Below are 25000 nucleotides of genomic sequence, written 5' to 3' on the forward strand. Positions count from 1 at the left end.
CCCTCTCTGGTCCGGTCCCGGGGCTCCGGGGAGGCGGGGGTGAGGAGGCCGGGCCTTTCTCGGCTCTGTCCCGGCCCAGCCCCGGCAGGCCCTCGGGAGGCGGAGTCCGCCCGCCCGCCCTTCCCTCCGGAGCCTCTCCCCTTGGGGAGGGGGCGCGGCTCGGCCCCCGTGGCCCCCCGCCCCCCGCGAGCTCCACCCTCTCCTTGGGGCGGCTGCCATCCATCAGTCCGTCCGTCAGTCCGTCTGCCCCGTGTCCCGCCGCCGCCGCCCCCTCGAGCGCGGCCCCTGGGCCCCGCGGCACAAAGCCCCGCGTTCTCGGGGGACCGGGACCTCGCGCCCCCTCTCGGGTCGCTATCCCCCCGAGGCTCCGGGGCGCGCCGCGGGGATGCCCCGAGGGGGCGGGGGTCCGGCGCCGCGCCCGAGCCCCCCCCCCCGGCCCCCTTCGCCCGGCCCCCGCCTCCGGCGACGCGACCCCTCAGCACGTGGGAGGCGAGCCAAGGGGGCGGGGAGTGAGGCCCCCGGCCCGGCGGCGGGAGCCCGGCAGCGAGGGCGCCGGGGGCCGGAGGCCAGCGCCGCCCGCGGACCCGCGGCCCGGCCGAGCCCCCCACCAGCCGGCGGGAGGAAATAGCGCGCGGCCCCTTTAAATTTACCCAGGAGCCCTCCAAGGAGCCCCAGGGGCCCCAGGCAGGAATCCCCACCCCGGCTCCAGCCCGCGCCGGCCGCCGAGCAGCGAGCGAGCCCCCCGGCCGCCGCCGCCCCCCGCCGCCGCCGCCGCCCGAGCGGAGGAGGTGTCCCCGGCGCCGGGCCCGGCGAGCAGCCCGCGCCCGGAGGGCCGCCCGCGGCGCGCACCGCAGCCCATGGAGCCCGGCGGGGACCCGCGGAGCCGGAGCGGCGGCGGCGGCGGGCCCGCAGCCCCCCGCGGCCGGCGCCCCCCGCGGGCCCCGGGCCCGGAGAACCAGGAGGCCGGAGGTGAGCCGACAGCGCGCCGGGAAGGGGTGGGGGCGGGGCGGGGGGGGCCGCGGCCCCCGGGCCCTCGCGGCCACCGAACAAAGCGGGGGAGGGGGCTGGCGGGGCGCCCCCTGGCGGGCTCGGACAACAGCTGCAGCCCGGCGGGGAGGGGGAGGCGGGGAGGGGCCCCGGCCCAGGGCCCCCCACGCGGGACGGGTCCCCACCCCGCGGCTCGCGGGCGAGCCCCCCGCCCCGCCCCCGCGGACCCCGCCCCCGTCTCTCGCTGCCCCGGGCCCCCCCGGGCGCCCCCAGACCCGCTCTCCGTGGTCCTCCTCCTGCTTCGGGCTCCGGAGCCGCGCTCAGCTGTTCTTAAAGGGGCAGGCCCTCCTTTTTGCGAGAGAGGGACCCTTCCTTAAAGAGACAGGCTGCCCGAGAGGCTCCGCCTGCAGAGGGGGAAGGGGCCCCTTTAGAGATCCTGCTCCCAGCCCGTCTTTTGGCCGAGGGAACCTCGCTCAGGGTCCCCCGGGACCACAGGGTTTGGGGAGGGGGCGGGTCAGGGCCCTTTGGAGGGTCTCTTTGTCAACCCCCTCATTTCTGCAAAGAAAAGGAGGCTCAGAGAGGGGAGGAATTTCGAGACCATCCAATCTCCCCTCTTTACAGATGAGGAAACTGAGGCCCAAAGGGAAGGGAATAAGCATTTATTACATGCATGGCACTGTGCTAAGCAGTATGTTATCTCATTTGATCCTCAGCCCATGAGGTAGGTGCGATTGGATCCCCATTTTTACAGTTGAGGAAACTGAGGCAGGCAGAAAGTGACTTGCCCAGAGTCACATAGGGAAGGTTCGCTGCTGAATTTGAACTCGGGGCTCTGGTGCTCTTTCCCCTGGGCTACTTTACACAGGGTCGCATTTGTGGGAATCCAAAGCCCCGAGTCTAAACCCAAATCTAGTCGTCTTGCTCTCCCAGACTTCTCTCCCCCAGACGTCCCATCTTTTCAGCCCCCAGCACAGCTTCCTTTTGCCAGCCCCGCTGCTCCTTGGGTCAAGGACGAGGTCTTGGCTCCTCGGGATGAAGTTTCCCTCCCATGACAGTGCCCAGAACCCTGGGCCTTCAAAGCCAAGGTCGTGGCTCTTCCCTCCCCCCCCCCCACCTGAGCCTCAATTTCCACCCTTGTAAAATGAGTGGGTGGACCAGATGGTTTCCAGGGGCCCCAACTTTGGTTCGGCTCCCGGCTTGCTGCTGGTTATCGGTCTGGGGGCAGCTTGGGGGGAATGGGAGCCTGAGCAATCAGTATAGACCCAGCCTTTCCCCTCTCTGGGGCCGTTTCCCATCTGGAAAATGGGAGCCGGGAACTAGTCTCGAGGCTCCTGCCGCCGCTGCGGTCCCAGGATGCTGTGGATTCCTAACTAGAGACCATGAACTTGGACTCGAGTTCAAATCCGCCTCCCGGGGTGAGCTCGGGCCGGCTGGAGCCCCCTCTCCGAGCCTGGGACGTGAGGGGCGGCTGCCGGGAGCCGGGGACTCCGGGGCTCTGAACCCTTGCCCCCCGCCCCGCCCCCACCCGTGACTTCTAGGTCGGACTCGTTTCAGGCACAGCCGATTCCTTAGAAGCCTAAGAAAAACCTGCTCTTAAAGTTCCCCTGATCTAAGAGTGGGGCAAAAAAAGTGGGGCGCCCCCCCCGCAATCCGAGAGCCCCCAACCCTGGGTGATGTTACGGGATCAAAAGACTTTATTGGGGCCCCCGGGGACCCTACCTATTAAAGGAACAGCCCATCCCCACCCTTGTTATTTAAAGAGACAAAGCCCTTCCCCTCTTAAAGGAACAGTACATCCTCCTTTGTTTAACGTGAGATCCGAGTCGTTTGGGGCTGGAAGGGACCTTGGAGGGCCAGTCCCCTCCTTTTTCAGAAGAGGAAACAAGCCCTGAGAGGAGAAGAAGGGACTTGACCGGGGTCCCGAAGGGAGTCGGGATTTGAACCTAGGGCCTCCGGCTGCTCATCCAGCCCGAGCGTTGATTTCTTTGCGTTTGGAACCCAGGAGACGTGGGGTTTTTTAAGTCCCAGCTCCCCAGACTGTCAGATCCTGGGCAAGTCATTGTCCTGCCCTTCTCCTCCGCTCCGCGGCCCGAGGGGGTTGGGCGGGAGGGTCCTGAGCACTTGTGCCCAAAGCCCCCGGAGCAGTGTGTTAGCTCAGGGTGGGGGGTGAGGGGCAGGGAGGGGGTGGAGTGAAGCATCCGCAGCCTGCCAGCGCGGGGAGCGTTTCCGGGGACCCCGGGGGGGGGCACGGGGCCCTTTGTTCCTAGAGGGGCAAAGGCAGCCCATCTCATCCGAGAGCGGCTGCTGCCCGCTGCCCCCTGGCACTTCTGCGCTCTGGGATGCAGGTGCCTTTAAGAAGTGGTAAGTTTCCCGGCTGGCTTAAAGGGCCAGCTCCGGCAGCTCTGCCTCAGCCCAATAACGGCTGCTGGGTTCCTTTTGTTCTTCCCTGGGAACGTGAATAGACTCGGTGACCGGGGGGGATCCCGGCGCGGGGGTCGCACCTTCAGGGCCCCGGAGCCTCTTCCCGGCCACTGGGGAGGGCAGAGGGCCGGGGTCATTGTCCCCCTGAAAGAGCGGGGGAAATGAGGCGAGCGACCGCCGGCCCTGGCCCAGCTTCCAGCGAGCTGTCAAAGCCAGCCTCCGACCCCAGGCTCCCGCCTCCCGGGGCTCTGCCCCCGCTTGTCAATCAGCGGGCATTTATTAAGCTCCCGTTGTGTGCCGGCCCCCGTGCTGGGCGCTGGGGCCGCCACCGGGAGAGTGAGGCCGTTCCCGACCTCCGAGCCAGGGGAAGGAAGAGAGGAGGGAGAGCTTGATGTCACCGAGCCACAAACGGCTCCGGGAAGCCTGGCTTGGGATCCAGCGCCCTCGCTGCCCTGACTCGGGGAGCCCGGGCCCCAGGGCTCCCGCTGCCACTTCTTACGGGCAGACAGCCTCCGGCTTGGAGTCCAGCTCGATTTTTTCCACAGGAGGGAGGGAGGGAGGGAGCCTCCCTTCTCCGGTTCCACTATTTGGCCCCACTGGCCTTCCCTACGCTAGGTAAAAGGCCCTTCCTGGCCGACTTCCTCCCCTCTCCTCCTGGGACCCTCCCCCCGGGATGTTCCTGAGGGCCCCACCCAGGCCTGGAAGCCGGGCCCGGGACCCGCCGGGAATTGGCGGCGCTTTCCCCAGCTCATTTGCATCGGGCAGGGGCTGATGGGGAGGGGCGTTTTTACAGTTCAGACTTGGCCCCTGGTTTTTCTTTCCTAGTAACGGCTCCTCCTTCCACCAGGCCTCCCACCCCAGATCCCTGGGCCCCCCCTTTAGAGCTGAGAGCAGGAAATAGTTGGGGGGGGGGTGGCAGGCCGGGCCAGCAGGCCCAGGTCGTTGGGAGGACTGTTTGACTTGGCCCCGACGAGGCCGCCGCCAAGGTACGCGCTGTTCTCTCACCAGGCTGCTGGCCCACCTCAGAAAGAGACGGCTCCAGCAGCGCCGGGCAGCTCCAGCAGCCTCAGCCTGCCTCCCTTTCTGGCCTCCCTGGCCCCTGGGGTCCTCCCCTGAACACGGGCTCACCACTCCCCAGAGAAGTTCCTGCGCCTTCCTGGGGGGGGGGGGGGAAGGGGGGGACGGAAGGAAAAGCCTGATGCCCGGGGCTGCTCTAGAATGCCCAGGAACAGGAGGAGGCCCGAGTTTGAATTGTGCCACCTGCCACTTGGGCAGAACTCGCAGCCTCTCTGCTCTTTACTTTCTCCAGCTGTAAATGGAAAGAATTAGATTTGATAACGTTTGGCCCCTTCCAGCTCTCACTCTGTGTTCTAAGGTCCTTCCTAGCTCTACATGTTCTAAGGGCCCTCCTTCCTTGCTCTGTCATCCCATGTTCTAAGGCCCCTTTCCAGCTCTCACATTGCATGTTCTAAGGTTCCTCTGCTCTCTCACATGCAGTGTTGCTCTCCCATTTTTCTAAGGGCCTTCCCAATTCTGACGTCCCATGTTCTAACACCCCTTCCGGCTCTCACATCCCATGTTCTAAGCTGCCTCCTTGCTCTGACATCCCATGTTCTTAGGTCCTTCTTGGCTTTACCATTCTCCAAGGACCCTCCCAATTCTGACGTCCCATGTTCCAAGGCCCCTTCCAGCTCTCACATCCCATGTTCCAAGGCCCCTTCCAGCTCTCACATCCCATGTTCCAAGGCCCCTTCCAGCTCTCACATCCCATGTTCCAAGGCCCCTTCCAGCTCTCACATCCCATGTTCCAAGGCCCCTCCCCATTCTCCAGGCCCCTTGAGGGGCCTCTCCCCTGGTGGTGTGTGTGTGGGGGGAGAGTCTCTCCCAGGCAATAAAACTGCTCGTGCTCCCAGCAGTTATTGGAGCCAGGCGCCCCCGTCGTCAGGCTTCTTTCCGAAGGAGCAGCCCCCTCTCTCCTGTCCCCTGGTGGCCCCTTGGTCCAGAGCCTCTGGCTTTTTCTTGTGAGGGCCCTTCCCTCTTAAAGGGCCGGCTTCCTCCGGACTATTTTTTTTTAAAAAAGGAAGCCTAATTATATACTCGGGCTTAATATCCTTTTGTTTCCACTCCCCCTTAAAGAAACAGTGCCTTCTTTCTTGCTTTTCTTTAAGTGGCCAGCAATGTTATCATCCCTCCCCCCGCCCCCCAGTCATCTTTCCGGAGACCTCCCGAAACCCCCCAGGTCTGCAAAGGAAAAGGATTGTGGATCTGGAGCCAGAAGAATCGGGCTCTGCCCCTGGTTACTTCTGTGTGATCTTGGTCAAGTCACTGGGGTTCAGAAAGACTCCCTCAGTAAAGTTTTCGTAAGCACCTACTGAGTGTCAGGCACTAGTTTGGGGCTCACAGAGAAAGGTAAGGAGCCTCCAGGCTGCTTGGGGGAGGCGAACAGCCGTGGGATGGCCCAATGAGAGCCTCCGCTCCTCCCAGGGTCGCGCCGTCCCCCCTGTCTCCAGGTGTTCTTGGCCAAGTCGCGGGAGCAGTTTGCCGGGTCCTTCCCCAGATCAGGGAGCGAAGATCCCCAGATCCCTCCTCGGTCTGTGGATCCCTCCTCGGTCTGTGGATCCCTCCTCGGTCTGTGGATCCCTCGGGCCCTTCCAGCCCCCACTTCTCGGGCCTCTCTGGGCTGCCCCGTTCCCTCGGCCTCCCCCTCCCCCGCCGCTCCATCCCCTTTCCGGGCCCTGGGAGTAAGACTCGGGTTCTCTGGGCTGTGGCTGAAAGCCGCCTGTGCTGTGCCTCCCTCCCCTCCCCCCTCCCCCCCCCAGGGCCGGAGCCGAAGCCGGAGGCTGGGGCGCCGGGCTCCCTCCCCTCTCCCAGGGGCCGGGCTCCCCCGGCCGGCCGGAAGTACTCGGACCACTGCGAGGCGCGGGCCTCCCGGCCGGGCAAGAGCCGCATCCCGGGCCGCGACCACCGGCGCTACTACCACGAGCACTGGCGGCTGGAGTACCTCATGGACTTCAACCCGGCGCGCCACGGCATGGTGTGCATGGTGTGCGGCAGCTCGCTGGCCACGCTCAAGCTCAGCACCATCAAGCGGCACATCCGCCAGAAGCACCCCTACTCCCTGCACTGGAGCCCCCGCGAGAAGGAGGTCATCAGCAGCAGCTGGGACGCGCACCTGGGGCTGGGGGCCTGCGGGGAGCCCGACGGGCTGGGGGCCCGGGCGCCCGACGACGACGACGAGGACGAGGACGACGAGGAGGACGAGGACGAGGCGCCGGCCGCCCCTCCGCTCTGCCTGCCCAAGAGCACAGGTAAAGGAAGCGCGGAGGCCTCCTCGGAAGGGATGGGGTGCTAGCTTAGGTCCTTCCCAGCTGACATTTCCGAGGACCGCAGTCAGGAGAACTCGGGCACGCCGGGCACGTCCTGAGGGGGGAGGCTGGCGTCGGGACCCAGGAGAGGCCAAGGAAAAAAATAGGAGGCTACTGCAGCTGGAGAGTTGGGGGAGGGGCAGTGGATCCTGGGGGCCCAGGGGCTAGAACGGGGGAGTGAGCGTGAAGCGAAGTGAGGTGGGGAATGGGAGGTGGAGGTTGATGGTGGGGAAAGGCTGAAGCGTGGGAGGGAGGCCAGCGGAGGCGGAGGGGGCAGCTGGGACCCGGAGGCCCCGGGCTATTAGTGCCCCACTTCTGAACGGTCCCGGGCCCTTTCCGGAGCTGCTGAGGTCGGGGTTACCCAGGCTCTGAGCTTCCTTTCGTGTCTGAGCCCCAGGCCCTCTGGGGGATGTGGAGGGGAGGGGCCCTCTGGGGGGTGTGGAGGGGAGGGGCCCTCTGGGGGAGTGTGGAGGGGAGGGGCCCTCTGGGGGGTGTGGAGGGGAGGGGCCCTCTGAGGGAGTGTGGAGGGGAGGGGCCCTCTGGGGGAGTGTGGAGGGGAGGGGCCAAAGCGAGCCCCAGCCCTCGGTTCCTTCTCCTCCCGGTTCCAGGCCGATCGTCCTCGGGCAGCGGGGGTGGCCGGCGCCGGAGACGAGGGGGCCCCTCCGCTCCCCGACGGCCCGGGGGGAGCGGAGGTCCGGGGGCCCCTCGGAGCCTGGAGCGGCGGCTGAAGGAGTCCCTGCAGAGCTGGTTTCGGGCCGAGTTCCTCATGGACTACGACCCTCGGGGCAACCGGCTGGTGTGCATGGCCTGTGGCCGGGCCTTGCCCAGCCTCCACTTGGATGACATCCGGGCCCACGTCCTGGAGGCGCACCCCGGCTCCCTGGGGCTCACGGGCCCGCAGCGCAGCGCCCTGCTGCAGGCTTGGGGCACCCCGGCTGCGGCGCCACCCCCGCCCCCACCAGGTGCGCCCGCTCCCCAGCCTCGGGGGCGCCTCCGGGCCAGGCTGGGTTTCGGGTGGGGGCGGAGGACCCGGAAGTGATCCGGCGGCCCCGGGACTCCCGGCCGGCTGCCAGTCCGCGGCAAGGACCCTGGCACTTGGGCAGTGTCCTAGAGCGGGGTCTAGGCTAGAAGAGCTTGCACGGGGCACGCAGGCGTCTTAGGGCGCAGCTCTGACAGGCCTGGACGGGTGTCAAACGAGGGAGTTTGACGGGGTTCGATTCAAAAAAGCATTTATTGGACCCTTCCTGTGTGCGCAGCGAAATGAAGCTGTCCCTGTCCAGGGTCCGCTGTCCGCTCTCCGAGCCTCCTTCCAGATACAGAATCCTGACTTGCAACAGGGCCCCGGGGGTGCCATCTTTGCGCGGGGGTGGGGGTGGGGGTGGGGGCGCTAAAGTCCCTCAACGCGGCTCCCTTCTCCGTTCTGTCAGGGGGAACAGGGGGCCCAGTAGTGGGCGGGAGCGGGCTGGGCCCGCGGCCGCCGGCTGAGCGCTGGCTCTCCTCTGTCCCTCCACAGACGATGACCTCGGCCCTCAGGACCTGACCCGAAAAGCCCCGGCTCCAGCCGCGGCGCCCTCCTCCCTGGAGCCCGCTCCCTCGGCCCCCGGGGCCCCGAGGGCGGCGGCGACGGCGACGGCGGAGGCGGGGGCAGCGCCCGGCGCGTCCACGGGCCTGCCCCGGGGCCGCGATCACCGGCGTTACTACCAGGAGCGCTGGCGGCTCGAGTACCTGATGGAGTACGACGGCGGGCGCCGCGGCCTGGTGTGCATGGTGTGCGGGGGCGCGCTGGCCACGCTCAAGATGAGCACCATCAAGCGGCACATCCGCCAGCGGCACCCGGGCTCCACGGGCCTCAGCGGCCCGGTCAAGGCGCTCATCGCCCAGGAGTGGAGCCGGAAGGCCACGCACCTGCTGGCCCTGGGGCTGCCCTTCACCGAGCTCCCGGGGGCCCGGGCCCAGAGGGAAGAGGAAGAGCAGGGACAGGGGGGCCAAGAGCCCGAGGAAGAAGAGGAGGGAGAGTGGGGTGAGCTCGAGGGCCCGGGCCCCGGGGGGGGGGGAACCAGGGAAGAAAGTTTGCTTGGGGGAGGCGAGAGGAGAAAGGGGGGAGGGGAGGGGAGGAGCTGGGGGAGGGGAGGGGAGGAGCTGGGGGAGGGGAGGAGCTGGGGCAGGATCTCCTGCTCGAGCTGCCAGGGGACGAGGGACATACAGTGGGGACCGCGGGGAAGAAGAACTGAGGGGGGAGGGAAGGCGAGGTGGGGGGCTCCGAGGGAGAGAAACTGACCGGGGAGGGGCTCAGGAGAAAACCTGAGGCGGGGGGGGAGGGGAGGGGTCTGGCGCTAGGGCCGGGGCCCGCTCTCATGCTGTCCGTGTGACCTCCCTCCGCAGCCGAAGGTTCGCCCTCCGCAGAGGAAGACGGCAGCGCCAAGAGGCCGGAGGAAGAGGAAGGAGAAGGGGAGGAAGAAGAGGCCGAGGCCCCAGAGCCGCAGGCGGTCGCCGCGCCCCCGGCGCCCCCGCCGCCCCTGCCCCCGCCGCCCCCGCGCAGCCGGGAGCAGCGGCGCAACTACCAGCCGCGCTGGCGGGGCGAGTACCTGATGGACTACGACGGGCGGCGGCGCGGCCTGGTGTGCATGGTGTGCGGGGGCGCGCTGGCCACGCTCAAAGTCAGCACCATCAAGCGCCACATCCTGCAGGTGCACCCCTTCTCCATGGACTTCACGGCCGAGGAGCGCAAGACCATCCTGGAGGCCTACGAGGAGGCGGCCCTGCGCTGCTACGGCCACGAGGGCTTCGGGCCGCCCGCGCCGCCCCCGGGGGGCCCCGACGGGGACGTCCAGCCGGGGGCCGTGTGCCGGGCGTAGCCGGCGCCCCCGGCCGGCCCTCCCCCCTCCCTGCGCCCCGTCTTCCTTCTCCGGTGAAACCTGAACCGGGGGGGGGGGGGGGGGGGGGGGGCAGGGCCGCCCGGCCTGGCCCCTCCTCGCTGCCTCTCCCGCCCCGTCTTGCGCTCCGTCGCTTTCCGAAGTTTACCTCCGCGGCCGCCCTGGCTTCCCTCCTGGTCCTCCCAGCCGCCCCTTCCCCGGCCCCCTCTGCTACCGACCCGGGCTGCGCTTCCCGAGCTGTTCTGTCCGTCCCCACGAGGCCTCTCCTTGGGCCGGAGAGAGATGAGGGGCCGCGCTGGAGAAGCCTTAGTTTCAGGCCCCCCCCACCCGGGGTGGGCCCCTGGGCAGAGCAGCAGGGGCCCCTCCTTCGGAGCTGGCCAAGGTGGCTGACGGGCGGGCGGGAGGAGGCCGGTGCTTGGCCCCCTCCCCCCACCCCCTTTCCTCTCCCTGAGCGGTTTTAGCAATGTGAATTTCTGGGCCCCGGGATTGGGCAGGAAGCCCCGGGACTGCGCCCGGCCCCAACTTCCCACCATCCCGAGGGGGAAAGGGGCTGGGTTAAAATCGCGGGCCCCAGAGGGAATCCCCGGGGACCCCAGGCCTCACCTCCCTTGTCAAGCTGGGTGACCGTGGCCCACCGTTCAGTATTAAGAGCCTGTGCCCTCCGGCCCTTTCCTTCCGCTTGGGGGCAGCCCCGTTGCTCGGCTCCATTGCACGTGACCTCGAAAGGAGCCGGCCCAGAAGGGCCCCTTCCCTGCCCTGGGGGGGCTAATCGGGGAGCCCGGCCTTCCCGCCGTGGGTGTGCGGACTGACCTGTATCTTCCCGGCGGGCCCTCTGCCCCACGTCCAGCCGGGCCTTGGGGCCGGTCCTCCCCGCCCTGCCCCCCTTGCCATTCCATTTGGGCTTCCCCAGCCCAGAGCATGACAGTATTATGGCGGGAACAGGTGGTCTCCGGGCGGAGGAGGAGGCAGAGGGAGCGGAGACCCCGCCGCCAGTTTCAAAGTTTTAGCACTTTTTTTTTTAATACCCCTTCCCCCCTCGACCTCACTATTTGGCCCAAAGCTACATGTTCTTCCCGAGGAGCTGGAAGGTGAGGACCCCGCCAGCTCGGCCTCTGCTCGCAGGCCTGGCCCGGGGGTGAAAGCCTGGGGCAAGTGGCAGGCCTGGCCTCGGACCCTTCCGCCGCCCCCAGCCCGCCCTCGGCTCCCTGGGGTGGGGGCAGGGGCAGTCCCATTTCCGGGCCGAGAGTTCGGGACGGGAGCCGGGCCGGTGGTTGGAGCCTGAATATTTTAGGGAGCGGGGCTTTTATGATCGTTTAGGCAGGTCCAAGTTTGGGGTGTTTTGATTCATTCTCTCCTGTGGAGAAAAGGTGGCCCCAAGATCAGGCCCTTGGCTCTTATTTTTTATTTTATTTGGAAAACTATTTAATGCTTTTATATGAAGGGGGAGGGGGGAGGGAGCTGGCCATCACCCTTATGTGCAAATGTCTTTATTTATTATCCGTGTATCAGAGATAAGCTGTGAGCTGCACCCCGGGAGACTTTCTTAGCGTTGCCCTTGGGGAAGAAGGCAGGGTTCTGAAGGACCACTGAGGGAGGGGGGTTGTGGGAAAAGAACAGGAGGGAGGCTCCCCAGGAGTTCCTATGATAGCAAGATAGACTGAGATTACCCCACCTCAGGTGCTTCTTTGGGCCCCCAAATCCTGACCTCCACGAAGTAAAGGCTCCTTTCTTCAGGGGCTGTCGTTAGGGAAAGGGGACTTGTATTTGGGTGGGGGGGATGAGCTGGTGGGTTCTTGAGCCAAAACTGGCCTGCTAAGCCACCAGCAGCAGAGTATTTTACCCTGCTTCGTCCCTGCTTATGTAACGGGTACTGAGCCTTCCTGGATCTAGAGTACCTTTGATGATGGACACGGGTACGAGGATTCTGGGAGGTCCTGGAAAGGACAAGTAGTTATGGTTTGGGGAAGTTTATTAAAAAGCTGGGCTGCCCCTGCCTTGTTAGCTCCCCCCCCCCCGCCCCCCCAAGAAAAAACACCCTGTGATTGGGATTGTTTTTACACCAGGAAAAAGGATAAGGTGGGGGCTACTTTTGTTATGGATAAAATCAACATGAAGGTCTCTATTCTGAGTTGCTGAGATTTCCAATTCTACCCATGCTACTAGTCAATATTAGCTTAATAATCCGGGCCTCTTCCAACAGGGAAATTACCATTTTTTTTTTTTTCTGAAAAACATCTTGCCTGGGGAAATTCAGTGCCCTGGGTTGGGACATTTCATTACTTTCATGGACACCCTGAGCGTTTTCAAGCTGGAAGACGCCCCAGTGATGACTCTGGTCCTTCCTCCCCCTTTTTTATAGGTGAACAAACAGGGACATTAAGGGAGTGGCTCAAGATGACCCAAGACACAGGGATTGAACCCATTCTTCCAGTAGGATAAAGCACTTAAACCAATCCCATGAGTTCGGCAGATGAGGGCAACGGGCAGATTTTGCTGTTCCCTAAACCCAGTCACTTCCCCCGGGGTGGAGAATGGGTTAAACCTAAGAACCCTCCTTTTGCCCAGGGATACCAGGTACATGGGGTAAAGGGCTTTGCTGACCGACCAGTCCCAAGTGCTCCCACAGGTGGTGGCAATCCTAAGAAATTTCCATTCGGAGTATTATCGGGCCCCCTGGAGTCTTCCCCAAAGTGGTGCCGTTGCACTTTCCATGGGATGGGGAAGCGGGCAGCCAGTGGTGCTGGGGGGCCGAGGGGTGCTGCATGCCAATCCAACACTCTGCCTCAGTAGTCCGAACAGTCGATGTGCTTCATGAACATTTTTTCCAACGGTATGCTTGCTGTTATGGCTAATATGTAAATGTTACTCTGAATATATATTTATATGCCATGTTACTACTTAGTGACATTATCCAAACATTTGTATGCGTATTTGTGAAGTTGTTTGCATTGATTTTTTTTATATCCACCTAAGTTTTGTAAAAGAGGTATGTTGAATAAATTCTTTAAAAAGCAGTCGTGATTCTGCTGGATGTTGTTGTCGCTGGGTAGATGGGACGGATGGGAGCGCGGCGGGAAATCAGGACTTCGACAAGTTGTTCTTGGGTAAACCTTTTGAGCTTATGGCTGAGGGGCAAATCAAAAGCCTATTTTTATCGAGGTCCTTCCTTGGTGGGGTGATCGATTTTATCTAAGCCTCCCAAATTCCCGACCTAAGGGGGCTGGCAACCACATGCCTCCAGTTTTCTCTTGCAAGAGCGGAACCTCTTCATGGTTAGCGCCCAGATTGGAAACCAAACCAAGAGCTGAGGAAGCTGGGAGGTTTTCGTTCTGTCAAAGAGCCTGCAGCAAACCCACTTCTCTAAGGGAACACCTGAGGAGACCTAAGCACAAACTTGTTTTTTTTCCCCAGCTGGGTCTAACAGCACCAGGGCTAACGCTCCATTGACCCTTGAGTACCTAGGATCCCCTCCACACCAGAAGAGCCAGAAGGGAACCTTGGAAGAATTCATAGGCGGAGCCAAACCTCTGCCGGACCTCCCGGGGATGCAGCCCAGTCCCTTCCTGCATCCTGCTGGATGTGAGGAAAATGTGAGGCTTATATCAGGTGTTTGTGGTCCGGGGAAACACACTGTCGAGACAAAGAACGGAGGCAGCCAGAATCACAGACATTGTGTTCTTTTTATTAATACCACATCAATTTGCAGTTTGACAGGAACCAAGATTCTCTAGGCTCCTTAGAAGGGCCGCTACTGTACTTTATGATGCACGCACATACACGCACACACACAGAGCTTCATTAGTAATTTTTTGTCTACATTTTTTTCCTTAAAAAAAAAAAAAAAACAACAACAACAAAACCTGCCTGGCACAAAGATCTGTCCAATGATCAAACACAGCAGTAATAATAGAACAGACTGAAGCGCAAGGCATGGAGGCTCCCAGGGCAGAGAGAGACCCCTTGGAGGGGGAAGCCCAATGACCAGCGGTGCCCTGGAGGGTGGAGAGAGGCCTGGCTCATCAGGACACATTCGATACAACAGACTGGAGAGGAATGAGAGCAGAGGAACAGGAAAAGCGGGGAGGAACAACAATGTCTCAAGTTCCCAGCACCAAAGTCTTCCTACTACTCATCGAAAGTCCCTAAAAAGGAGTTTGTTTCAAGAAAGGGAGAACTTTTCCTATGCTACTTTCTACTGAGCTGCCTTTGTGGGCCTAGACAAAAATGGGTCCACTTCCTCTAGATTATCCACATTCACTACTTAACACTTTCGGCAGCTCACAAGTAAACTCGGCCACAACCGTATTATGGGAAATCAAGTGCTTCCCAAATCTACTATTGGAAGAAAACGTTAGGAGGGAGGAAAGACTGACATTTCTAGCAGAGACCAGAGTGCTAATTAATCTTGACACCAGCAGCCGAGGTCGACCCGCTAATTAGCGAGGGCCAACTGCTCTGCACCATTTGCCCTCTGCCGGGGCAATGAGCTGGCACCCACCAAATCTGCCTCGGGAACCCCTTAATCACCATGTCGTGAGGGGCAATTTAGGCCAAGGCAAATGTTGAAAAGACAAGCTCTCCACTTCCCCCCCTCCCATAATTAAGAAAACCTTCCAAATAAAAAGACATAACCTCCAAATGCAAAGCTACCTTCCAAACAAGGCTAGATCCCATGTAAACCACAAAATGTACTTCTATAAAACTAATCTGCATTTTGTCCTTCTGATTCAAAAACAAAAGCTTTATTTCCTCCTGCCTTCAGGCTAAACCCCATTTTAGGGAATCAAGAGGTTGGTGTGTAGTCCAGCTCAGGAAACCGCTCCCTGGGGCAGAGATGAGAAAGGTAGGGGAAGGACAGCCCGTGGAGAAGGTAAGACAAAACAGGGCCAAGAAGGAGAGGAGGGGGTGGGGGGGGAGGTTCACAAGTTCCTCTTAGCACGTTCTCCCACCCCAGACTGAGAGAGAATTACAACTGACGAGGCCACATGCAGATTATTTTTCTCTAACAAGTTTACAGCAGTGTACAGCAGTTACAGACTTTTTATTTCATAATATGAAAAGTACAACCTTATTAAACTTGAAGTGAGGTGGGGGAGAGGGGGGGAAAGCACATCATAGGAATGAGTTATAGAAGACTAAAGCTCAGAACTGGTGTCAGAAAAGGAATAAGACAAATGCCTACTTTTCAAAACGGTGTTTTCATAATTGCTTAGGGAGGAGAGGGTGGCAGGCTGGTCCTTCTCTGGGTTTCCTTCAGGTCCCCATTCTGCAAATACCGATATCTTGCTTATTAGGCAAAGGGAAAATCCTTATTATTTCTAAGTATTAAATGGAACTAGAAAGCTCTCCCTTTCTTTCAGATGTCCCACTAGAGAGAAGAGCAGGGACCACCCATGTCAGCCTTTCCTACCACGGGGCAGGATGATGAGGTCCAAGAGATCCCAAAGACTCAGAAGAAGGGAAAATTATTAGAGTCCTTTCATACCCATACTCCTGCCCCAAAATAATTTGCCAAAAATAAAAACTGTTTTCCTTCAACTTAAAAATAAAGATAAGCTAATGATGAGAGATTGGGAAAGCTCAGGAGGTGGGCGTCATTAGGTGGTTGGCGTCTTCCTTCCCTTTCCACCATTCCTTTCCAATCTTTCATTCTGCAGTCCCAGCTAGAGGCAAACCACCTCCCACCCCCTGCCAAACTAGATATGGATTTATCCTAGTGATGAGTTTTTCTTTTACTCTAAGACATCAGTTCTTTTTAGTCCAGAATGTTCTTGTGCTTGATACTGAGGGCAAAGGTGAGGGAGGGGAAAAATACCAAATTAAAAAAAAAACAACTTGGAATGCAGGCTCAAGCTGACAATGAGCATACTCCTTCATAGGTACGAGTAACAACGGTTATAACTATTAGATGGTGTTTTAGTAACTGTTGGAATTCCAGTTTCTGAGCTGTTATTCTGCCTTTTTCTTCGCAATGCCAGGCAGTTTTGCTTGGATCCTACAGGAGAAAACAAACAGAAAATGAAGCAACCTTTGAAATAAATCACAACATAGCACTAATATTAAGTGAAAGAACCCTAGATCCTAATTTACACGCAAAATAGAAGACCTGTGATCTCACCAGGAAAGGGATGCCCTGATGTGGGAACACCCTTTGTCAACAGATTTCAGGCTTCAGGCCAGGCTCACGGGGGTGAGTTAACTTTTCAGTCTCACACACCTTTTCATTGTAAAGCAGAATCTGAATTTGGATCTTCCCACCTACAAACCCCGTGCTCTCCACTACATGAGTCTACCAGACACCCTGTTCATCAGTTTCTTCATGTGTAAAATGAGCTAGAGCAGAAAATGGCAGCACAATGCTCCAAGTATCTTTGCCATGAAAATCCCAGACACAAGAGAAGTGAATAAACAACAGTTTTTCTTTAACCAAAAACTTTCAAAACCTAAAGTTCTCCCCATCCCCGTTACTGTTCAGCTGTATACAGTATGTGGTGACTCTATGGATCCTACTGTCCACATGGAGTTTTCTTGGCACAGACATTTTAGTGGTTTCGCCCTTTTCTGGGGGATGAAGGCAGAGACTACCTGACATACCCAGGGTCCCACAACTAGCATGTGTCTGAGGTCACATGGGAAGTCTGCTCTTTCCAATTCCAGGCCCAGCACTCCCCAACTTAGCCATTTAGCTGCCTATCACAGCAGCATGTTCTGGAATCTTTCAGAGCAGGAAATTCAGGTGTGCCATGAAGCGTTTTCATAAAACAGCAGTAAAAAAAATACTCACTTCGCAACAACTGCCTTGGTCTGATCACGAGCGATGCCAACATAATGGTCAATCTGTGTCTTTAAGGAAGAAATATAGTCCAGTTGGTAAAAAACAAAACAAAACAAAACAAAAAAACCAGGCAGAACTTTAAATCTCTTTTAAGCAACTTCTCCTCTAACATTTTTTTCTAAAACAACTATCGTCACCCAGGCAAGGAATAACAATGCTGAAAAGGAGCAACAAGAGCCAGTAGTGAATTCTTCCATGATTTGGGTTCATAGTTGGGATTTTCTGTTATAAATATTACTCGCTCACTGAAACGCTGAGCTCGAGAGCACTTCTACTAAGATGTTCCTCTAGAAGTTTATGGAAAGTAATGATGTTTGTAAAAGTAAGAAACCAATCTTCAAAGTCTAATACAACCGGAATCAACTGTTCTTCAATAATATTTTATCTGAAAGTCAATTACTTACCTTATACTTTTCATAGACAATTGGAACACTGAAGACCAGCAGTTCAGCTGTAAGAAAACAACCAATTTTATGTAAGGAAGAAAAAAATCAAAACAGTATTTTGTATACTTTTAAAATCTGAATTAAAGAAAACAACTCTGATTTTTGACTCAAAATAACTCCCAGGGGAAAAAAAAATCTAAATTAAGAATGTAATTTAATATCTAACTGGGAAAAAAATTAAAAAATAAACTATCATTTGAGCTTTAGGGAGATACAGGAAAATAGCAGAATATATAAGCAATCACTGTTTGTGAAGGACACTTGGGTTCCAGGCCACATGGCACAGGAAAGGCAAAGACATGAGTAACTGACAGCGCAGGGTCAGCCTCTGTGCCCACAGATGGACATTTATTAAGTGCTTAATGCATGTTAGTCCCTGAGCCAAGTGCTAGGAATCTAAATAAAGGAAAAAACAGGGTTGTGCTCAGGGACCTTCCTACAAGAAGCTCCCATTTCAATGGAAGAGAGAGTACATCAAAAACCAGAAAACAGCCATGATACATATAGCAAAAACAGGCTGGAGGTGGGTGAGGGGTGTCTTCCCCAGGGAAGTTCTCCCAGACTGATTTGCATCCCCTTCCTTCCCAAGCACTTCAGCAGCACCACTTCCTTACCAAGAATCAGAAGGGTAATCCCATTGAAAACTGCACCCACATATGTCATCAGCCACATGAAGACAGCCAGCTGAAAAAGACAGGGTCAGACTGTAAGAAGCACAATTCCAAAGGGGAATCCTGTTAGCCTGAGACTCCCCAGCTCTAACTTTAGTAACATTCTTTTTAACTCCAAGGTCAGAAAACTTCAGTCCGAGGCTCATTTTTCAGTCCAACTTCTGAGTTAAACTAATTCTAGGGGCTCTCAAAATTTCAGAACTGCCAAGGTTCTACAGAACCCTTACCCCCAAACCCAATTTAAACCTTCTTTCTTCTCTTAGTCTGTGTTCTTTTAGCAGGACGGAAGAGTCATCTCCACTACTTCCCATCCTCTGAAGACACAGTCTGTTCAGTTTCCACAAGGCTTCCTCTTACCTTCCCCTCCTCCTCTTTAGCTCCAACTAACCTTTAAGGAATCCACCAGATCTTCTACCAGAAAGAGACGGATGATGAGCTTGAGAGCTTTGTTCACATGTACCATAGCAGCATTCACGTAATTATGGAAAGCTTCAGAGGACAAAGCAATGTCCACATCCAGGTAGGCCCTTAACAGAGAAAGAGGAAACAAAATGACACTTGACTCATCGGTTCAGATTTTCTAATAACTGGGACTACAACCCCTCCACGTCGGCCCATTTGAAATCTCGTCCGTGTTGTCCTGTAAGAGCAGGGATTATCCAACAAGCTGGAAACCTTTGCTTTCAAGTCTGGATTATTGGGTGGATGGTGACTGGGACATAATTCAGGAATTCCTAAGTATCTACTTTCAGCTCTGTAATGGGATTGTGATGTAATTGTGAGCCTTTGTGTTGATTTTCTTTGTAAAATGAAAGTAAATTTTTGCTTTAGAAATGATTTCGTAAGAGTTAGGGGCAATAACTATGTAGAGTATTTAACAACAAAACAAAACAAAACAAAACAAAACCCACAACTTATAAATTCAAAATAATGTTCTTAGGGAGAAAAAAGTGGCCTGGAAAATGAACTAGCAGAGCAATAATACAATTACTTCTTGAACACTCCACTTGTAAAAGCTTCCTTTTCTCTAAAAAATTATGAAAATCACCGCCACTTCTTTTTTTGTCAAAGTATATTTTAAGGGGCTAAGACTTTCAACAGGAAAAGTGTCTGATTATTTGGGGGGAGGGGGAAGTCTGAGTAGTCAGAAATTGAATCTCAAACATATGCCCATCTATCTGATTTTTACCGATATAGCCTCTAATATATAAATATAGCTAAAGGAAGGGGAGTGGGAATGAGTATCAAGGCATTACCAGAACTATGGGATGAATCAAGAACCCCCTCCCCCGCATCTCCAGTAACTTAAGATACCACGGATGAACATGCTTTACAAAGCATTAGGCTTCTGTTGCGCTCTGAGGCCTAACTTGCAAAGAGGCTAGGAGCTGGACGTCAGCCCACCTGCTCCGTTATTTCAAGCTGTCCCTTTCTGCCTGATGTGAGAGCCCAAAGGTTCTCCAGCCCACAAATTGAAGCCTCCACAAAGTGCCCCTTCTTGGAGAATCCTTCCTCTGCAAGGAAGCTGCTTTACTGGCACCACCTAGTGCAGGAGTACGCTCAGTCACAGAGCTACAGAATTTCCTTTGAAATATTCTCTGACTCACTTGAATGGGTGGCCCTCTTCTGACTTCTGTACGGCTTGGATGACAGACTTGTAGACCCTGAAGCTGATGGTCACAGAGAGAAGAGCCAAGATGAGGTAAGAGGCCACACTGATGACACTGAAGGCTGCTAGGGAAAGCAGCATGATCAATGTTGTGCCAAAGACAAGGCCTGTCTTTTTGACATCCCGCCAGAAGATGAGGTCGTGAACTGCCAAAGGAAAAGGAAGAAGCCGTAAGAACATAACCAAGTACCTTAAGGGGGTCCACTTGTTCTAGCCAGGACACAGTGGGTTCTCACTTTATGAAAACCAAACCGACAAAATTAGAGAACATTACTGTAAATGGGTTTCATTAGACAAAAGGCTTTAATAACCAGTGGTCCTGCCAACACCAAGCTTCCCCAATTGCATCTAAAATAAAATGGCATTTATGTACAGCTTTTAAAGATTAGCTTTACTTTTAAAAAGCAAATTGGAATTCAGAATATCTTAAGTCTGAAATGAGTTGGGACTCAACAGAACATCTAACAATGTTTATTTGAAGACTATCTTTGCATAGAAAGGAAATTTGTAATAAATACGTCTTGATATGTTGTTTAAAATATAAACAGAATTAATTCAGAATGTCTCAGGATTCCAAAATCAGAAAGAAGTAGGAATCTTAATCCCTCAAGAGTCTTAAAAAGCATTATAGAACAGCTAGCAACCAACCTTTGCTATTAGATATGACAATTACTATTCTGTTAGGATAAGTGGGCTAATTCTAATACTGACAGTACTACTGCCTCTTAACAAGGTGTCTATCACATAATTGACACAAAAAGTACATTCTATTTATCAAAAAGAATTTTAGAATCCAAGCAAATACATCCAAGATAGGCAACTTACGTCTGACTGTAGGCAATAACCTTAATAGATTGTACAGCATTACTGGGAAGAGCTATGTTAATACCATTGCCTCCATTTGTCCAAACCTTCAGGAATTTCGAGACAGATACAACCATAGTTTGGGGGAGAATAAGTAAATGAAGAAATACTAACCTAATATCTGTCAAGAAAAGAAATACAGCTACTAAAAGAGAAATAAAACACGACTCTGGCCAACAGATGAGACATTAGGAGTAGTTATTTTCTTTTAAGTCAGGGCAACTAGATGGCCCAGTGGATAAGGGCAGAGGTTCTAAGTTCAATCTGACCTCAGACACTTAACAATTACTAACTGTGTGATCCTAGGTAAATCACTAAATTTCATTTGCCTCCGAGGAATGAAATTTGGGGGAAAATCCAGTCTACTTCACCAAACCTTTGGACACATAAAAGTAAAAAAGAATAAGTTTGTATTGGGGAAAGAAAATAAGCTGAACTATACTGAAATGAGGGGAATTGAGGAAGGTAATTTTGAGTTCACAAAAAAAGTTGGGACATGTAATCAAGTAGATTTCAGGAAGGTAATTTTAACCAAAAAGCAGAACCAGCAAAGGCCTGTGAATCTGTACTGAGATTGTTAAATGAAAGTTCCACCCTGGAATGGATGGTAGAGGTTTGGAGAAGTACCAAGAAGAGTTGTCCTAACACTTAAAGCTGAAGAAAACATAAAACAGTTGGGATAAGTGAACCGGTACTTTAAGGTTTTATCTAATTAACACAGTAATAGAAAGAAAATGGCCCCCGAGGACCCTCAGACTGAAGAGCTCAAGTTCAGCATCTCAGCTAGGTGTTGACTCTATCACTGGGCAAATCATGGGCAAATAACAATCCAAAATCCAGTTTCCTTAATGCTCCCAACTCTAATATCATGTGACCCCAATATGTTTCCTCAGCATGTACATCTGTTTATGATTGCAAATAAAACAAAATTCTTTGTATTCATAAAGAGGTAATTAGGATCAAAATATCCAAGCACTTTGACATGAAACGCAGGTTCACTGGATTTGTTCATTATCCCCAAATCTAGCTAATAACTTATTTCTTCCCCTCCTTAACTGTACAAAAAGTTAGTGAGAAGCCCACGGGCATTAGGAAAGAATATCTCAAGATATGCCATACCCTGCGAGGATCCCTGGGTTCCTGTGACAATGTCTCAGAGAGCTGCAGTGGCAGCAATGCCCAAGTTCTTCTGACGAGACTGCTCAGGCCCAGAGGCCTTAGGAACCCCAATATTCTTTCCTGGTATGGACACCTTCAAGATTTAGTACTAAAAGAGCTGGGGGTAAGGAGGGACCTAACCCTGGCAAGAACCGAAGCAAAAAGTAGTCATCAGATAACTGCTTTAATCTGAATACTCATTCATTGCCTGTTATAGAAACTGATCAAACCTAATAGGGAAGCCAGTTTGGGCGTTCAGGGGAGGTCAGAAAAACCAAAGGAAGAGTCACAAACAAGACAAACTTCCTGATATTGAAGGGAGAATAGGAAAAACCTAGAAAAAGAATTTAAATGAGGGCCTTAAATTAACTCATTTAACAAGTGGTAAAAAGCCTAACAAACTAGTATATTCATGTAACAGATGAAATTATTTAAAAAAAAAAAAAAAACCCAGCATCAGAGAATACTGAGTATTATGAAACAAACCTAAGTGAAGTAAGAACCAGGATAATAACTGATACAAGGGTGATGACAATACAGCTTAAAAAAAAACAAAAAAAAAAAAACCACTTAGAAAAACGTAAGAACTTTGATCAAAGAAATGATTGCCCATGTCTCCAGAAGACCTAAGAAAACAACTTAATACCTGTCTTCTGACAAGGAAGTGAGACACACAAAGGAAAGACAAATACATTTTGGACACAACCATTACATGGATTTGTTTTCTTAGAAGAGTTTTCATTTCCCCTTCCTTTCTAGGTTAACATGAAGAATGAAAGGAAAATTAACGTTGATGTTTAAAAAAAAAAACATTGAAATAAATGCCTTTTAAATTGCATTGGAAAAAAAACCAAAACCCAGGAGGGAAATTAATAAGTACAAAAGAGTAATTTGTAGAATGTATCAGTTTTACAAATGGTGAGATTTCATTTTCCCATAGAATCCTTTTTGTGTTCTACATATATATATGGGAATGTCCTTCCTTCCAAGGCTAATGTTTGCTCCCTTGTGCGCATTATGAAGCAAATTGGGAATCAAGAGCATCCAATGTCAATCACAGCTTATCTTTGTTGAAAGCTGAATCGGCTCACAAAATGTTAACTCTGATGCAAGAAGCCCAGTGAAATTAAGAAATGACTGACAAGATACGAGGTTTACTAAAGCCTCTGGTTTTGATACAATGATACAGATCTTTAGATCAGGGATAAAATGGGGCTGGCTGGCTGTAGAGGAGGGTCTGTTAACTGTAATACTTCCCTAGGCCATGTGCCAAATTCTCCAAAAATATGTAAGCACTGCAGAAACGCCATTTCTAAACAACTGATCCCCTCATCTTTTTGTCTCTTACCAAAGAAACTCCATTAGAACTCCACTAAACTCCCTCTCCTTGGGCTATCCCCTTTGTCCCTCTTTACCTCCACCTCTCTATCATGTCCCTCCTTGTGCCTAGCATAGGGTTTGGAACACAACAGGCTCTTTAATAAAAGATCCAGCTGCCCAGAGAGTCTTCTGACAGCTCAAATGCAAAATGAAACTCAACAAACCACATCTACCTTTCTGTTCAGGTTCTCAATTTCTGTTAACAGCAGTGGTACCAACTAACCCATCCCCAAGCATTTATTAAGTGCCTATAAAGAACAGGAGGTGCACAAAGAATTAATGAAACAGACCCAATTTGCAAGTACCTTAGACTTAAATGGAGGCAAAAATGAGACAAACAGAAAAGGGAGTGGGATGGGGAACGTGGACAAATGTAGAGAATGAATACAAAGCAGTTCAACCATCTTCTGTCCCTACAATCTGGGTCACTCCTAGATAGTGTCTCAGGCCCCAGTCTCCAATCCATTCTCCGAAGAGCTGCCAAGGCCATCCTAAGGCACAGGTCTGTTTGAGCACACCTGCCTCCAACCTTCAGTGGTTTCAAGCTGCCTACAGGACCTTACCCTGGCACACAAGGCCCCAGCACAAGCTGCTTTTGGCTAAGCTTCTAATTCTATTTCACATTATTGCTCCATCATTCTTACTTGCCAAAATAGATGATTAATGATTCCCTGATGGCATTCTGCTGCCCTTTCAACCCATACTTAGAATGTCTCTCACCCCATAAATGCCTAGCAAGAATTTTCTTTAGCTTCAAAGCTCAGCATCCATAACCCCTTCTCTATGAAGTATTTCCTGATTTCCTATCACCCTCTCAGCAAAAAGTGTTTCCCCTTCTCAAATTTTCCTAAACTGCTTTGTCTGGTTCTCTCCTTTTGTCTATATCATACTATCTTGTATTATTTTAAAGAATAAATGATTGTGTCTTGCTTAGGAGAAATGAGGGAATCTTTCTTTGTATTCCTGTCTCAAGCCTTGTAAATACAAATAAGATGCATCACATTTACTGAAATGAACTAGCTATTGCCACCATGCCCATTCCTATAGCATAAGAAATGAAGGGGTAAATGTGTGAATAAATACTATTAATTTTGCTTTTAATTTATTTTCATATGGCCTTTAAAAAATACAATTCATAAATGGAAACTATGTGTCATAGTACAGTTCTTAATTTATAAGCATATCCAATGAGTCAAATTCTACTAAGTCACAGGCATTCAGAGGTTACATTTAAATATTAAAACCAGAGTTAATCAGAACCCAATTTAAGTCAAGGAAATCCTTTCTTCAAATAATAATTTTGCTAACTGCTTTCTATATAATCTCTTTTCCAGAATGCAATAAAAAAAGAAAAGAAAATGAAAAACAAAACAATGTAATATGATACTTAAGAGAGTTTTTAACTCAGTCCAAAGAGTATTCTTCCTTTGACCTGGAAGCTTTGGATTTGTTAATGATGTTCCCTTGTGTTTAATCTGGGGTTTCTTTCAGGAGATGAGTAATCAGTGGATTCCTTTTACTCACTCTCTCTGCCCTCTTGTTCTAATGTATCTGGACAGTCTTCTTTCATGCTTTCTTGAAATATAATATCCAGGATCTTTTTTTGGTCATAGTTTTTCAGGGAGTCCAATGGTTCTTAACTTATCCTTTCCTTGAGCCGTTTTTCAAGTCAGCCATTTCTTATAAGAGATACCTTAGATTTTTTTTTTTTTTGTATTTTTCAACCTTTTGATTTTATTTTAAAATTTCTTATTGTCTCAAGAGTCCAACTTCTATTTGGTGTATTCTGATTTTTAGGGAGACCGTTATTTGGGTAAGGTTTTGTACTACAGCAAAAGGTTTGGGGAGGAAAAAGTATGGTGTTAAGCTATTTATTTTCTTTCCAATGCTCTACTCCAAAATTCTCATTTTTAGAAATTGTTTCAATTTTTGTTTTTAAAGAAAAGATTCACCTTCTCTTGGCCCAATTTCTTAACACTTCCCCAAGCTCCCACCATTGAGAAAGCAAGAAAACTGAAATGGTCTGTTACAAACATGTATCAATCAAAACAAATTCCTGCATTGGATATGTTAAAAAAAAAAATTTCAATTTGTACTCTGAGCCTATCATACTTATCAGAACATGGATAACCTGTTTCTCCATGAATCTTGTGAACTGGTCACTATTAATCAGTATTCCTAAGACTTTTAAAGTTGACTTGTCTTCATAATATTGCTATTGTTTAAACTGTTCCCTTAGTTCTGCTCACTTTACTTTTCATCAGTTCATACAAGTCATTCCAAGCTTCTCCAGAACCATTCCTCTTGTCATTTCTTCCAAAGCACTAAAAT

General features: G+C 52.8%; 2 protein-coding genes across 7 annotated transcripts in view; one reads left to right on the plus strand and one right to left on the minus strand.

The window, feature by feature from the left end:
* The first annotated feature begins 802 nt into the window (after nucleotides 1-802).
* C6H11orf95 (chromosome 6 C11orf95 homolog) lies at nucleotides 803-12660 on the plus strand. Of its 2 annotated transcripts, XM_031942703.1 has the most exons (5): nucleotides 803-969; nucleotides 6228-6716; nucleotides 7382-7735; nucleotides 8287-8793; nucleotides 9156-12660. In XM_031942703.1, the coding sequence occupies exons 1-5, from the start codon at nucleotides 858-860 to the stop codon at nucleotides 9626-9628; spliced, it is 1935 nt and encodes a 644-aa protein (XP_031798563.1). In that variant the 5' UTR covers nucleotides 803-857; the 3' UTR covers nucleotides 9629-12660. The 2 variants fall into 2 exon arrangements, with proteins under 2 accessions (XP_031798563.1, XP_031798562.1); XM_031942702.1 differs by lacking the exon at nucleotides 803-969 and having other exon boundaries at nucleotides 5155-6716.
* Nucleotides 12661-13307: 647 nt separating this feature from the next.
* The window catches only part of RTN3 (reticulon 3), a 48773-nt gene continuing 37080 nt past the window's right edge, over nucleotides 13308-25000 (minus strand). For all 5 annotated transcript variants that reach the window (XM_031942698.1, XM_031942697.1, XM_031942699.1 and 2 more), the window contains 6 exons: nucleotides 19206-19413; nucleotides 17987-18125; nucleotides 17542-17611; nucleotides 16886-16932; nucleotides 16431-16489; nucleotides 13308-15641 (listed from right to left, as the gene is read on the minus strand). In XM_031942698.1, coding sequence (XP_031798558.1) covers nucleotides 15596-15641; nucleotides 16431-16489; nucleotides 16886-16932; nucleotides 17542-17611; nucleotides 17987-18125; nucleotides 19206-19413 — 569 coding nt within the window. In that variant the 3' untranslated portion in view covers nucleotides 13308-15595. The remainder of the gene's footprint in view (nucleotides 15642-16430; nucleotides 16490-16885; nucleotides 16933-17541; nucleotides 17612-17986; nucleotides 18126-19205; nucleotides 19414-25000) is intronic.

The sequence above is a fragment of the Sarcophilus harrisii genome, chromosome 6, assembly GCF_902635505.1.
Source record: "Sarcophilus harrisii chromosome 6, mSarHar1.11, whole genome shotgun sequence".
NCBI classification, from domain to species: domain Eukaryota; kingdom Metazoa; phylum Chordata; class Mammalia; order Dasyuromorphia; family Dasyuridae; genus Sarcophilus; species Sarcophilus harrisii.